At 39.3% G+C, this 16,050-nt stretch overlaps 1 protein-coding gene across 2 annotated transcripts in view; it reads right to left on the bottom strand.

Moving 5' to 3' along the window:
* Window positions 1-1,724: 1,724 nt before the first annotated feature.
* Window positions 1,725-16,050, bottom strand: part of CD80 (CD80 molecule) — a 31,857-nt gene continuing 17,531 nt past the window's right edge. The window contains exons 3-7 of one of the 2 annotated variants that reach the window (XM_058295774.2): window positions 12,822-13,139; window positions 10,754-11,035; window positions 5,361-5,471; window positions 4,084-4,196; window positions 1,725-3,221 (exon numbers count right to left, since the gene is read on the bottom strand). In XM_058295774.2, the coding sequence (XP_058151757.1) occupies window positions 4,099-4,196; window positions 5,361-5,471; window positions 10,754-11,035; window positions 12,822-13,139 (809 nt within the window). In that variant the 3' untranslated portion in view covers window positions 1,725-3,221; window positions 4,084-4,098. Of the gene's footprint in view, window positions 3,222-4,083; window positions 4,197-5,360; window positions 5,472-6,864; window positions 7,101-10,753; window positions 11,036-12,821; window positions 13,140-16,050 lie in introns of those variants that run through there. The other variant, XM_058295775.2, reaches the window with a different exon arrangement.

Below are 16,050 nucleotides of genomic sequence, written 5' to 3'. Positions count from 1 at the left end.
CATGACCATTCCTAGTCCAGTGAATTGCAGAAGACATTTTTGGCCACTTCTTTCTTTTCCATTCTCTGTTGATGTCAGAGGATCCATAAATATCCAAGAGGAAAAGCTGCTTTAGGGGTCTAAGTAAGTCCTATGGAATCCTCAGTCAAGTTTTCTCTAAAGTTAGCTTATTGCTTTACTCAGTAAAAATAACTATCATTTTAAATGAGGACTTACTCATAAAAATGTTTAATGAGTTTAGCATAAAACCATTTAAAGCAATTTATCAGTCCAATATGAACCAGTAGAAAGTGAATCTTTAAACTGAACTAACCTTCTTTAACCTGTAAGTTATTTATCTTACATGTCAGAGGAAATTAGTGTTGGTTGAATTTGATGTGGAGTAGTGGTAATTCTATGCGCATTTTTTTGAGGAACTGCCGGAACTGTTTTCCAAAGCAGCTGCACCATTTTACATTTTACATTCCCATCAGTGCATGAGGGTTCAATTTCTCCACAACTTCACCAACTCTTGTTTTTAGAGTCTGTTTATGGTTTTGTTTTGTTTTTTAAAATAACCATCTTAGTATGTGTGAAATGGTATTTCACTGCAGTTTTTTTGTTTCTTTAAAAAAAGATTTTAAATTTCTCCCCCCTTTCCCTCCCCCTCTCCCCCAGTTGTCTACTCTCTGTGTCTATTCTCTGTGTGTTCCTCTGTGTCCGCCTGTATTCTTGTCAGCGGCACCCGGAATCTGTGTTTCTTTTTGTTGTGTCATCTTGCTGCGTCAGCTTCTCCGTGTGTGCAGCGCCATTCCTGGACAGGCTGTGCTTTTTTCGCACCGGGCAGCTCTCCTTACGGGGCGCACTCCTTGCGCGTGGGGCTCCCCTATGCGGGGGACACCCCTGCATGGCATGGCGCTCCTTGCACGCATCAGCACTGCACGTGGGCCAGCTCATCATACAGGTCAGGAGGCCCTGGGTTTGAACCTTGGACCTCTCGTGGTAGGCAGATGACCTATCCGTTGGGCCAAATCTGCTTCCCCATTGTAGTTTTGATTTGCATTTCTCTGATGACCAATAATGTTGGGCATTTTTCATATGCTTATTTGTATATTTTCTTTGAAGATATATGTATTCAAGTCATTTGTTCATTTTTAAAAAAGATTTATTTATTCATTCCCCCACCCCCCTCCACGTTGCTGTTTGCATTTGCTGTCTGCTTTCTGTGTCCATTTGCTGTGTGCTCTCTGTGTCTGCTTGTCTTCTCTTTAGGAGGCACTGGGAACTGAACCTGGGACCTCTCAGGTGGGAGAGAGGCACTCAGATTGCTTGAGTGAACTCTGCTCCCTGCTTTGTTGTCTCTCATTGTATTTCCTTATTGTGTCTCCTTTGTTGTGTCATTGTGTTGCGTCAGCTCACCACACCAGCCTGTTGTGCCAGCTTGCTGCTTACTCATCTTCTCCAGGAGGCACTGGGAACCAAACCTGGGGCGCCCCATGTGGTAGGTGGAAGCTGAATTGCTTGAGCCACATTTGTTCATTCCCCATTTGTTCATTTTTAAATAGAGTTGTCTGCTTTTTGTTGTTGAGTTATAGGAATTCTTTGTGTATAATGGATGTTAAGACCTTATCAGATATAAGTGATTTGCAAATATTTTCTCCCTGTTCATAGGTTGTTTTTTCACTTTCTTGATAATGTCCTTTGAGGCCAAAAGTTGTTTATTTCGATGAAGTCCCATTTATCTGTTTTTTCTTTTGTTGCTTATGTTTTTCTTGTCATAACTAAGACTCCATAAGCAAGGTTATGAAGATTTACCCCATGTTTTCTTCTAAGAGTTTTATGATCTAGGCTGTATGTTTAAGTTATTGATCTATTTTGAGTTAATTTTGTTTATGGCGTGAGGTAGGAATCCAACTTCATTTTTTTGCATGTGGAAATTCAGTTGTCCCAGCACCAACAGCTTCATCGGGCATTTTGCAAATGCACTTCAAAAATACCCTGAAGCATTCTTGCCTCTGTCACTATTTCATGATCTGGAGGATTGTATTTGTAGAAATTCATGCAATAATCTAACATCAGCAAATTTATTTGCATCCTTATATTCATGGTTGTCCAGTTTTCACTTAGTAATTTCAAGATCCATTGGATTTTTGACAGTACCACAGTAGTTATGGAGTCCCAAAGCATTAACATCAAGAGGATGATAAAAGGGCCATACATCTTACAAGTGTTTTTCTGCAAGCATTTCTTTAAGAATCTCACTGGGGTGTTTTAATTGTTCAGCTACTTTAATATTCTTTACAACTTTATATTGTTGCTGAGAATCTGGCAAAACATTCTTCAGCACATTTTCTTTTAGAGGTGGCAGTCTCATCAATTTTTTTTTTCCTGTAAGTGTTGGGAAAATTCATTATTTGCTTTAACTATTGAAATTGTCGGAGTTGTATATGCTTTCCTCTTCACACCTCATGTAAACTGGGCCAACGTTTGGGAGTTCCTTGTGTCATGTTGAAGAGAGAAACAGATGTCTTAGGAAATGCAGAGGGAATCTGGTGCTGCTTAAATACTTTTTCTGGCACTTCCAGAGATAGTTTCTTTTTAACAGAAGAAAGTATGACATTCTTTTGAATGCCTTTTAAATTCTTCCTTTCCACTACAACTTGTTCGTCCTGTGGCATCTTACATAATTTCTGCACAAGAACTTCTCTAGAGCTTGTGTGAGACAGTCCTAAACTGAGTTAATCCTGATGTTCTCATGTTGTCTACAAATGCCCTCTGTGGTGCTGAATTCAAAGGTTGGTCCTCAGATCTCATCTTACTTCATCTTCCAGCAGCATTTGACATAGGTGGCCACTCATTCCTTCCTGAAACACATTTTCATCACTTGCCATGCAGAATACACACTCCCTTCTTTTTTTTTCTTTTTCTACCTCTCTGATCTCTTTTCCTGATTTCTTAACCATCCATTTTCAATGTTGGAATGCTCAAGCCCTCATAGATTTTTATAAAACTAAAATGAGATGATGCTTTTGCAAATTATAACCTTTTAAATGAATCTTGGGTCTTTTCATTTTCCTTTATATTTAAAGGCAACTCAGTTGGTCCTCTTCTTCTATGTTGTTGTTAAAACTCCAGCCTTGACAAGTCAAAACTGAACTGCTTATGGAGAGCTATAACCACCCTGGATCTGACATTAGTCTCTTGTATTCCAGTGTTCCAGAGTTTCTCTTATGTGAGAAGACCTGGGATTTTAGAACACAAAGTTAATATAAATTAATAGCATGACTGTCACAAAAACTAATGCTATGTTAGGCTGCCTTAACAAAAAGAACATTCCAGATCCCAGGAAGTAATAATCCCATTATATGCAGATTCAGTAAGACCAAATCTAAAGTCTTGGACTCCATTTATTTATTGGCATATAGTATGATCACACTAAGGCATCTGGAAAACATGCCATGTGAAGAACAATTAAAAGGACCGAAGATGTTCAGAGTGAAGAGATTGACTCAACTGTGAAAAACTCATGGTTTTGAAGTTTTTCCTGTAGACACTGTGGTCCCTTCTGAGTTTCTGAGTGTGAAAATAACATGACAAAGGTAATACTTTTTCAAAATTTGGCACTGTAATTGTGTCTATTGAATGACTATCGGTAGGAGCCAGAGAGAGCAATGAGGATGTTACTGCATTACTATGAAGTGAGTCATAATTGACTATGATCTGTGTCCATCAGTACTGAGGGATACCAGGAAAAAGGAATGATCAGAATAAGAAATTAGCCCGGGAAAAATGAATTTCTTCAAGATGAACTCAGAGTAGTATCTTATAGATAATGAAAGAAACTGAATTGGTTGACAAAAGGAAAACATTTCAAGGTGGCAGAATGTGCTCAAAGGAAGAGGTTGCAATAAGCAGATTATAAGTAGGGAGAAAGGAGGGAAAGTTGCATCTGTTTAGAGTAATCTCAATGAGTTTTTTGAGAGGGTAGGATAGTAGGTAACAGGTCTTAAACTTGGTACTCAATGGAAAAGAAGACTGTACCTCGTGTTCTACATGACCCCATATATCTTTCACACTGGGAGAGAAAGAGCTAAAGGAGGGTACCTTCAGATGTTCTGTTCATCCAGAAGCTTCTGCAGATCCTGTGAAGGGAAGAGAGATTTTTTCTATTTTCATACTCTCATTCTCTGGTCCATCTTTCAATCTTCTACAAAATCCTTGGAAATAAGCACAAACAAAAATAAAAATGATAGGTGAGTTTCCCTTGAATTGTGCCCCTTTGCTTCAGCAAGTTTTCAGACTGTCTTAGAACTACAGCAATCATTCTCCAACCAGGAGTGCTCCTCCAGCCTGCACCCCATGGGGACACTGGCAATGTTTAGAGATATTTTTTATTGTTACAGCTGAGACAGGAGGTGCTGCTGGCATCTAGTGGGTAGGGACTAGGCATGCTGCTAATAACCTACAATGCACAGAACAATACCCCAAAGAATTACCTGGTCCCAAATGTCAATAGCGCTGAGGAAAAGAAACCCTGATCTAGAGGGTGAAGACCAGTCAGCCTGCCTTAGAAAAATCCTTGAACTCACCAGACCCTTTCATCCTACCACAGGGTAAGTTTTTCACAGTAATGAGTCTCTGGTGACTTAAATGAGCTTTGACTTTTTGTGTGCTGCAAGTTGGGGAACTCAGCAGGTATTGGTCTTCTGATTTTTTTTGCTCAATTTCTACTCCAAGAAGGAATGGTGCCCTTTCCCAGTAATTATTGCCTTAGCTCTGGCCTAGCAGCAACTCTTCCACTTTCATCATAGAGATTGAGGGTAGCACATGTCTAAGGCCATGAATTTGAATTCACAGGGAAAAGTATCCTAGATTCTATCCTCAACCACATCTGATTATTCATTAAAAAATATATTCTGAAGAAATGAGAATTAGTGAAATCACCTGTGTCCATGTAGTTTTTCAGCCTCATTAGTGCATCAGAGAAAATTATTCTTGCCCTTCAAATTTTGTCATTCTACCATCCTCCAATTCCAAATCAAAGGTTAGAATAGCACTTAGCATCAGAAATATATTCCAATTAGTTAGCAAGCCTCAGTGACTCCAAGAAAATAAAGACACTGTCTTGAGGGCTGTGACTTCTCACATTTGTAACTGCAATACCTAGTAGAGTACCAGGTACAAAGTACGTACCCAAGAAATGTTTGTTCAGTGAATGAGCAGAACTTGCCAAGACAAATAAAGGGAGACATTAAAGTTTCCAAAGCTTTGCTCTGAACATATAAGAGAGCAGACTAAAACCTTAGAGAGATGCTGAATCATATTGACAGAGTTTGATCTTCTAGGAGTTGGAATTGTGATGATAGCATGATAGTACTTACCACACTTCCATGTTAGTACAATGATTGCAGTCACTAGTACAATGCTCACAACAATCAGAATTAGGTGTAGGTTGCTGAGCCAGTTTTGGGATAGAGAATGGTTTTGGTTGGCTGTGGAGGGAAAAAAATTGCATCAGCTCTAATGTGTTTTCAATTGCCTGGCACCCATTCTATGTCTATTATACTGATGCAACCTTGGAAAGTACTTTTTACTTCTTTGCCTGGCCAGAACAATGTAGAGCTGCTGGAATTTTTCTTGTGCAACTCTTCAATTAAACACTTGCTTGCAGGCAATCAATATGTCAAAAATGGAATGTGAAAAAGAACTTTTTTTTTTCAGTACCCAGGGTCAGGTATTGAACCTGGGACCTTGTACATGGGAGGCCAGCACTCAACCACTGCTCATCAGCTACCCCCTGAGTTGGATTTTTTGTTTGTTTGTTGTTTATATTGTTTTTAGGGGGTACCAGGGATCAAACCCGGGACTTCGTATGTAGGAACCAGGTGCTCAACCACTTGAGCTACATCCGCTCCCCCCCAAAAAATATTTTTAACTTCTGTATTTATTGAGTTAAGTTGGCATGAGAAAGATTCTAAGGAAATAGTTTATTTAAAAGCCATCTTGGGAAGTGGATTTGCCTCAATGGATAGAGTATCTGCCTACCACACGGGAGATCCAGGGTTCAAACGCAGGGCCTCCTGACCTGTGTGATAAGCTGGCCCACGCGCAGTCCTGATGCGTGCAAGGAGTGCCGTGCCATGCAGGGGTGCCCCCCCCATAGGGCAGTCCCACATGCAAGGAGTGTGCCCCGTAAGGAGAGCTGCCCAGTGTGAAAAAAATGCAGCCTGCCCAGGAGTGGCGCTGCACACATGGAGTGCTGACACAGCAAGATGACGCAACAAAAAGAACACAGATTCCTGGTGCACTGACAAGAATACAAGTGGACAGAGAAGAACACACAGCAAATGGACACAGAGAGCAGACAACTGGGGGTGGGGGGGGCAGGGAAGGGGAGAGAAACAATAAAAAAAAATTCTAAATAAAAAAAATCCATCTTGTCTTCCTATCTCATTTTCATTGTTGATATTATTATGTATTACAACTAATAATTGGTTGATGTGTTTTATATGTACAAAATAAATATGTATATTTTTCCTTCTCTCTGGCTCTTTCATGCCTTCTCTCTCAGCATGTTCTTTTTTTTAAAACAAGTTTATTGATACATATTAATAAAGCATACAATCCATTCAAAGTGTACAATCAATGGTATTTGGTATAATCATATAGTTGTACATTCATCCCATCAATCATTATTAGAGCATTTCCATTATTACAATAATAACAAAAATAAAACAAAAAACAGACAAACAAATAAAGCTCTACCTCTTAATCACTTCTCAATCACTCTACGCTTCCCCTGCCATACATAGCTGCTATTTGGTTACTGTCTTTCTAATTTATTTGTATTTATATTTTGTATAGATGAATCAAACAATAGTAGTATGTTCTCTTAATACACACACACAAGCTACAAGAGCCATTTGGCATTCACTTTTAGAGACACATTTTTCACTCTTCAGCCTAGAGCTTCTGGAAGGGAAAAAAAAGCCGAGCAAAGAACTAAGAGTGGACTACGGCTTGGTATTAGACTGGGCCCATCCTGGAGGCAAGCTCTGCAAGCTGGTTATCAGCTGTAGTTCCAGTCCCACAGGGATCACAAGTTGGACATGAGGAAGGGTCTGGGTGGACAGAAAGAGAAAGGTATTAGTTTATGTGGTACTGAGGTCCACCCTTCCTGATCAGGAGCAGCAACTACATCACTCCTCTTTCTCACATGACAGGATTGATATAATATGGCAGCTCCCTTTTCCTGTGTGTGTCTGGCTAATATTAGAACATGTACATGCATATATGTATGAACTTAACAACAAAAAGACAACAACCCAATTGAAAAATGGGCAGAAGACTTGAACAGACATCTCTCCAAAGAAGATATACGAATGGCTAAAAAGCATAAGAAACAATGTTCAACATTATTAGCCATTCGGGAAATGCAAATCAAAACCATAATGAGATACCATTTCACACTCTTTAGAATAGCTGCTATTAAAACAACAACAACAACACACACAAACAGAAAATAACAAGGGTTGGAGAGGATGTGGAGAAATAGGAACACTCATTCATTGTTGGTGGGTATGTAAACTGGTGCAGCTGCTGTGGAAGACAGTTCAGCAGTTCCTCAGAAAGCTAAATATAAAATTACCGTATGACCCAGCAATCCCACCACTTGGTCTGTACCCAAAAGAACAAAGCAGGGAATCAAACAGATATTTGCACACCGATGTTCGTAGAGATATTTTTCACAATTGCCAAAAGATGGAAGCAACTCAAGTACCCATCAATCTATGAATGGATAGATAAAATGTGAGATATACATACAATGGAACATTCATTATTCAGCTCTAGAAAGGAATGAAGTCCTGATACATGAGACAACATGGGTGAATCTTGAAGACGACATGTTGAGTGAAATAAGCCAGACACAAAAGGACAAATTTTACATGTTCTCACTGATTTCAAACAATTATAATAAGCAAACTAATAGAGTCAGAATCTAAAACATAGGTTACCAGGGGATGGGGTGGGGATAGGGAATGGGAAAATACACAGGGTTGCTGTTTGGAATGATGGAGATGTTTTGGTAATGGATGGTGGTGATGGTACCTCAAAAGTATGAATGCAATTAACAGCACTGAAATATATATCTGAATATGATTAAATGGGGAAATGTTAGGTTGTATATATGGTAACAGAATAAATTTTTAAAAAATCCATAGAGGGAAGTGGATGCGGCTCAAGCAATTGAGCTCCCACCTACCACATGGGAGGTCCCTGGTTTGCTTCCCAGTGCCTCCTTAAGAGGACAGTGAGCTGCCACCACAGGCAGGCGTGGCAAGCTGATGCAACAAGAGACACAAAAAGAAAAACATAATGAGAAACACAACAAAGCAGGGAGCAGAGGTGACTCAAGCAATAAGGCACCTCCCTCCCACATTGGAGGTCCTGGGTTTAGTTCCTGGTGCCTCATAATGAAACAAGGAAAAAGAGCAGACACAGCAAGTGCAAACAATCAGGGGGTGGGGAAAAATAAATAAAATAATTCTTGTAAAAAAAATCCATGAAACCACACTACACAGTGAGCCTAAATTAATCTGTGGACTTTAATTAATAGTACAATTATAAAAATGTGCTATAATCAATTGTAACAAATACTCCACCCCAATACAAGTTGTTGGTGGGATGGTGTTTGGAATCCTGTATTTTATGAATGACTGCTCTATAAACTCACAACTTCTCTAATACAGAAAAAAAAAATGAGGCAGGTCCAGACCAAGTCTGTTTAATGAATACATATTATTAAGAGTTGGTATTTACATAGCTAAGTTTTACTCATAAGGGCTTGTGACAATTTCTATGAAGCAGGCAACTAATTTATGTATGTTCATGCAGTCAGCTCTTGACTATCCACAAATGCATTGTTTGCTTTTAACTCTTACTCTAAATGGAACCTGTAGTCCATTTAACGAGAGTTGAAGTATTTATCTAATTAGATGCCTGGTATGTGATAAGTACTTAATAAATACTGAATGAAGGAATGAAGGAATGAATGAATGAATGAACACTTATACTAAATTATTTCTACATTAATCATGGAAAATGTGGACCAAATTGGGCAAAGAGCTAGTTTTTTCAATTAGAATGAAAAGGAATACAGTTCATTCTTGGTGTTGCTTCATACTTAGCATGGCAGAGGAACTGAGAAATAGTGTATTAGGGAAAAGATGATAAAGCTGGGCAGGTTTAAGTCATCTTTAAATAACAGCTTCATTCTTTTCTTTGAAGGATTATATTTCATTTCCTCTAAGAGGATTTGACAAACTATGGAAATGCGCCAAATCTGGCCTATGACTTGTTTTTTTGTTTTTTGTTTTATTTAAAATTTTATTAGAGCATAACCATGTCCTTCATTTATGTCTTGTCTATGGCTGCTTTTGTGCCACAGTAGCAAAGTTGAGTTGTTGTGACAGAGATTGTATAGCCTGCAAACCTAAAATATTTATTATGTGAGCCTTTGCTGAAAAAGTTTGCCAGTCCCTGTTCTAGAATATCACATACACCTCATTCTAAATATAAATAATTTCCAAAGTAAAATATGACTGAAGCTGCTATTAGTGATTTATCTGAATTCTATTCCCTTTTTTTAGTTAGAATACTCTAAAATTGGTTAAATAATGATAAATAGAAAAGTGAAAAGAAACCTGAATTAATAAACCATCTTGATTATATGACTCAAATCTCATTTTTATAAAATTTAGGATACGTAAAAGATGATTGGGAGAGATGAGTTCAAATCACCAATAAATTCATGTCAAAAACGGAACCAGTTTTCCTAGCAAATTTTATCTAATGATGTATTGAGGAAAATTATTAAAGAATTCACGTCAGGACTAACAGATACAGGATCAGTCATATACTGTATCTCCTCAACTATAAGTGAGATGCTACAGAAGAAGAGATGGTATAAGTATACATATTACACTATATTCTTAGGTTCTATCGTGTACTGTGTATCAAACTCAGTACATAGTTTCTTACCATGAAACCACAAAACATACTGCTGTGGATGGGGTGGGAGTGGGGAGAGGCTTGGTGGTCTTCTCTACAGTCAGCCGTACAAGTTAGACACATATCTGAGTTTTCCTGTAATAATCCATTTTAAGTTTAACATATGGAAAATTATATTAGCCCAGCTTTTGCCATTTTATATTTTCAGATTATCACACCTCTTAGGGACAGAGAATTCAATAAATTTACCATCTGGATGGTAAAGTACTTGATCAAAAATGACCTCTTTTTTCCGGCATTCTCTTCAAGGAATTTGTCACCCATCTTCTTCACCAGATTTGGACCACCAGAGTAGTCTTAAAAATTGCGCTCACCCACAAAAGATAACAGTTTGACACCATGATTGTCTCCAGGGAGGAGGAATTACAAGAGGATAATTTCAAGGAAGGACAAATTTTAATGATTTCAGTAACAGCAATATTGCTATAATAACTTCCTATGGTCACCATTTGAGAGATAGCACTTATTTGGAGGTATGCACACTTGAATGTTTAGTAAAAGAAAATAAAATTCATATAGTAACATTGCAGTCACACCTTGTACAGTGACCTTAGTATGTCACAACCACATTTTAAAAATAATTTTATTTGTAGGTCTAAAAATGCTATCAAAGTCAATGCACACTATTCTGTAGTGTATCTGCCTGAATTATTTTCCTTTTAGCTTCTCTGCAGTAGAAACTCCACAAAACAATATCACTCACATATTCGCCAGTGGAAGATCTGTGACACTTCTTTGTCTCCATATTTGATAAGGCACACGAAGGTGTGGTTGGTTGTCTCATTGAAATGCAGCTCACTGCTGATAGTGTAGAGCTCAGTTTCAGGATCTCGGGAAACTGTAGTATTGTTGGCATTTAATTCTTTTTCATTTTCCAGCCAGGAGAGGTGAGGCTCTGGAAAACCTCCAGAGGTTGAACAAATTATCCTTTTAATGTTAGGAGATGGGGTTCCAAGATCAGTTATATTAGGGACAGGGAAGTCCTCTGAAGAGAGAACAAAGATATTAAAGTACATAGAGTTACATATCTGAGTGTGTGTATATCTATATCTACATCTTGATAGATAGTTATGGGTTTTTAATAAATTTTCTAATTTTAATAAAAATGATAAAATGAGATGTAATTTGCCACTTCCTATAAGTCACTTAATAACTGTGCATAATCCAAAGACCAACTTTGATTTGAATTGCTTATATAAGTTCTTCCCCACTTTTGATGGAGATAGGAGAGCACTTTTTAGAGAAAGGAGAAGTAGGTTCATGTGAATAAATGTTGACATTGAAAAATCAGGATTGATTCTGGGTGAGACTGCTAAGCAGGGTCTTGCCTAACCTGCTTTCGGTGCCCTCCTCCTTCTGAGCATCCTGGCACTCATGATGCCCGGTAGCTGTTCCGGTCTCCTACTGTAATCTGCTACCAGGGCCTCCCCTCACTGACACGTTGCCTCTTTTCCCTCTTGGATTTCTTTTCTTTCAGAATGTACTTGTTGTGTGCTTACTTTTACTTTTCTCTGGTGTATTTTTCTGTTAGATGATCAACAATGTACCTAATGTAATACATAAACAATAAACAAATAAAGGCTAATATGTTTATGCTGCCACTTCCCTCAGGTAACTTATTTTCATTTTTAACAGATGTCTTGCAGAAGAAAATATGCTGAAATTAGCAGGAGTGGTAATAATAATGGGAATTTCAAGAATCAATGCAAGCCAGAATTTTGGAGGAGCTGGGCTTCTCAGTACCCCTCAAATCACACCATCATATCATTGTTTGTTCAATCCTTGAGTAGGGGCTACACAGAGTGAGTTTAAGACAATTCCATGAAACTTTGACTTAGCCCCTAAGCTTTGGTGTGATCTGGATGTTATAGTTAAAAGCTTCCCTGTGACAGAGGGAAGAACAATGAATAATTCATTAAGGATCCTGCTTATGATGTCCATTATCGAGATTAATCATGATCATTTATTAAGTAAGAGGTTTGATTTTTCACTTAAGTCTAGGTGTCCAGGATCGAAAAGAAATATGTTTGAATTTCAAGTGTGAGGGTATGACCCAGGACTGTGATTTCTCAGCAAGGGCTCAGGCTCCTTCAGTATCCTCTAGACCTGTCACTTGTGATTAGGCAAGGGTCCTTTCTACCCAAGATAAGAAATGCTTACCCTTCCCCAAAGGCGTAGAAACAGGACTTTTTGTCATGAATTTGTATTCTTCCCTGAGGAACGCATAAATCATACAGCCAATTCTCTAACATCTAACTCTGCCAGGAATGATTGTTAGATGAGAGTTTTGAATATGCATTAAGCACATTATCATCTTGGAAATATTAGCATATAATAGTATAGTAGCCATAGCAACAGACATTCAAATACTATTTGAAAAATACGTATGACTGCATCGCTCTTATACTTTTCAACAAGCTTTCACAGGAATATGTTACTGGATCAAATGCAGTTAGTAGAATAGCTATCTCAAACCAAATGTGTCCTTTTATGATCCAGAAAATACTGCAGGGCATTACAGCGCCTTGGGATGATCATTATGAACTCGGTTTGCCAATGTGGAAGAAATGCACATTAATAGATATTTCCAGGACAACTTGAGAAATCAATGAAGGCTTATTGTAAAATTGAATCTCAGTTAACCCTAAGTAATGAAGTGAGGCTCATCCTTCTCTGGTAAAAATTTCCACCCAAATCCACCTCAAAAATATGCCTTTGAGGACATTAAGAAGCGTCTACCAGTCTCGAGTAAATCAGAAAACCCCACTGACCTCTGACCAATAGTGTCACTAAAATCAGCTGTTTCCGTTGGTAATAGTCTTGCACAGGCTCCTGAACCACGCAGGTGTATGTGCCCCGGTCTGACAGGCGCACAGCCCGGATGGTGATGGAGAGGTTGTTGGTGATGTCAATGGAGGTCCGGTTCTCATACTCAGGCCACACTTTCTCCTTCCCAGATATGACAGTCAGCACCACCTTATCACCCTTTTGCCAGTAGATGCGAAAATTCATCATTTTCTCAGCGGAAATATTGTAATCACAGGACAGTACTGCTTTTTCTTTCACTGCCGTCGTCACCTGTATGTTTCCTAAGGGGGGCGGCAGGTAAACAGAGCAAGGCTTCATAGGTATTTCTGCACGAGCAGGACCTCAGGGTTGGCGGTAACAGAACTCAGGGATTGTGCTTAGTGAATAGGCATCATCAGAGAATCCAGTTTGATTTTTGTGGGTTTCAGAAGTCACAGTTTGGAGGGGAAGTGGTTGTGTGTGGCTCAACTGATAGAGTGTCTGCCTAGTGACTCAGGTGGTGAGGTGGCCCACGTGCAGTGTTGCCGCGCACAAGGAGTGCCGTGCCACACAGGGGTGTCCCCCACGTAGGGGTACCCCTTGTGCAAGGAGTGCGCCCCCCAAGGAGAGCCGCCCCTGTGCAAGAAAAGCACAGCCCACCTCAGGAGCGCCACCGCATACATGGAGCTCTGACGCAGCAAGATGACAGAACAAAAAAGTGACAGTTTCCCAGTGCCACGTGACAAGAATGCAAGCAGATACAGAAGAACACACAGCGAATGGACACAGAGAGCAGACAACGGGGAGGGGGGTAGGAAGAGGAGAGAAATAAATAAATCTTTACAAAGAAAAAAAAAAGAAGTCATTGTTTAGGAAACTAAATATGATTGCATGAAAAATAAATTTGGTTTCTAAAATAATTAGGAGACATCATGAAAAACAGATTAATGGGCCAATCATTATAGTAAAATCCATGCCCTTACTTTTTCCTGAGGATTTTCCAGTGACATGAGCCCTTTCTCAGACCAGACAATTATTAGTCCTATTGCTTCTTATTTCCTTTACCCAACATAGTCCCATCTCCAAGAGAAGTCAGCCCTCAGCAAGATACTGGAGGAGGGGAGGAGCTCCTGCTCATGTCTGGGTGCCCAATGCTAAATCACTCTTCAGACTCTCTGCCTTTTACACCCTTCTTTTATGCTTCCTTTAAAAGGAGTGAAACAAGTGCTGTTTCATTTACCCCCTAATAAGCTTAGAAGATAAATGTTATTATCCCCATTTTACAGATGAGGCAAGCGAGGCTCTGAGAAGTTCAGGAAGCCTAGGACAGGACAAGTAAGCCTAAGATTCCATGTCCCTATGATTCTGCCGATCATGAGGGAACATTAAAGGAGAGATATGGGAGAAAACAAGAAGTAGAGAGAGGGAAGCACCTATTTAAAATATATTTCTGGCTAAAGTAACATGGCTTTTTGCGAAAAAAAAATGGCATCTCATTTCTTTAGAAATTCTTATACTACAGATGTAGAACAGATATCCCCAGGGGAGCCCACTTGCAGAAGGCCTGTTCCCTGGTTACTTGCTTACGTAATTTTCAGCAGCCGCTGCTCCTGAACATCAAAGATTTCCACTCTAAAGATCTAGTCCCTGGAACCCATTGTCTTTTCTCTTTCTTTTCTTCTACAGCCTCCCCCCTGCCCCATTTTCACTGCATGTGGTACAGAAACGCCCAAACACCACACTTGCACACATATGCACAGATTCCCTTTCAAGTAGAACTGCTGTTACCTGTGGGAGAATATAGGGATAGCTTTTACCCAGATTAGGTTAGCTAAAAAGACAGTGTGATGTAACTTCCCTGGCTTGGCACAAAAATAAATTCTTCAACCATCTCTTCCACACACACCTGAATCACCTGTTTTTCATTTGACTGACAAGAGCTTGAAGCTCTCAGGATTGGATAAGGCCTTAACGAGACACATGAATGAGTGATCTAGAAGGTTCTTGTTGGCGTGAAAGAACATGGACTTTTGGGAGTTCAATGAACTCCACAGTAGCTGTGTGACATTAGGCAAATTACTTAACCTCTATGAACCCTAGCCTTCTCATTGCTTATTATGAGAATTCAATGAAATGATTTATGGCAAGAATGTAATTTGGGTCTAGGTATTCATTAAATATGTATCCCAGTCCCCTTTCTCTAAGAGAGAAGACAGGATAAATATACTAACTCTCAAGGCTAATTCCATATTTGGACTGTTTGACTTAGGAGACTTTTTTCTTTTCCTTTCTTTGAGTTAAAGTCTGTTTCCCTCTGGCTTCCACATGGTAGGGCCTTACAGAACATGTGATAGATTAGATTCTGTACCCCCTCAAAAGACATGTTCTAATTCTTAATCTGCATTCCTGGGGGTGTAAATCATCTACAAATAGGACCTTTTTGGAGATGTTATTTTTAGTTAAGGTGTGAGTCAACTGAGTGTGGGTGGGCCTTAATCCTTTTTACTGGAGTCCTTCAAAAGCAGAAGAAATTCAGAAAGAGTCAAGTCACAGGAACCAGAAGCTGGAAGTCAGAAGAAACTGGAAAAGTAGACACAAGAAAAGAGAGCTCACCATGTGTCAAGGACAGAGAAGCAAGCCAAGGAACCCTCAGGATTGACACAATGTAGCACCATAACACTACGGACTCCCAGGAGAAAGCAAGCCTTGCCATATCTTTTTTTTTTTTTTTTTTAGTTGCTTTGACTCCTTTTTTTTTAATTTTAATTTTAATTTTTTATTGATTTCGTAAAAATATTACATTAAAAAAATATATGAGGTCCCATTCAACCCCCCCACCCCCACCCCACCACTCCCCCCCCCAGCAACACTCATTCCCATCATCATGACACATCCACTGCACCTGGTAAGTACATCTCTGGGCATCTCTGCACCCCATGGTCAATGGTCCACACCACGGCCTTGCCATATATTGACACTGGACTTCTAGCCTTCAAAACTGTGAGCCAAGAAATTCCTGTCATTAAGCCAACCCACTGTGTTGCAGCAGCATGGCAAACTACAACCCATCTCATCCTTCTTACATACCAAGAGGACAATTATGTTCTTTCTCAGATGGTTCTTCTGTAATTTCTTCCACCTGTCCCTCACTGTTATGCTTTGCATACCCTCACTTTTCTACTCATAAAATTTAGTTTGTGTATATTTCTTTGA

The sequence above is a fragment of the Dasypus novemcinctus genome, chromosome 4 (genome assembly GCF_030445035.2).
Source record: "Dasypus novemcinctus isolate mDasNov1 chromosome 4, mDasNov1.1.hap2, whole genome shotgun sequence".
Lineage (NCBI taxonomy): Eukaryota > Metazoa > Chordata > Mammalia > Cingulata > Dasypodidae > Dasypus > Dasypus novemcinctus.
This window is presented reverse-complemented; position numbering and strand designations above follow the sequence as displayed.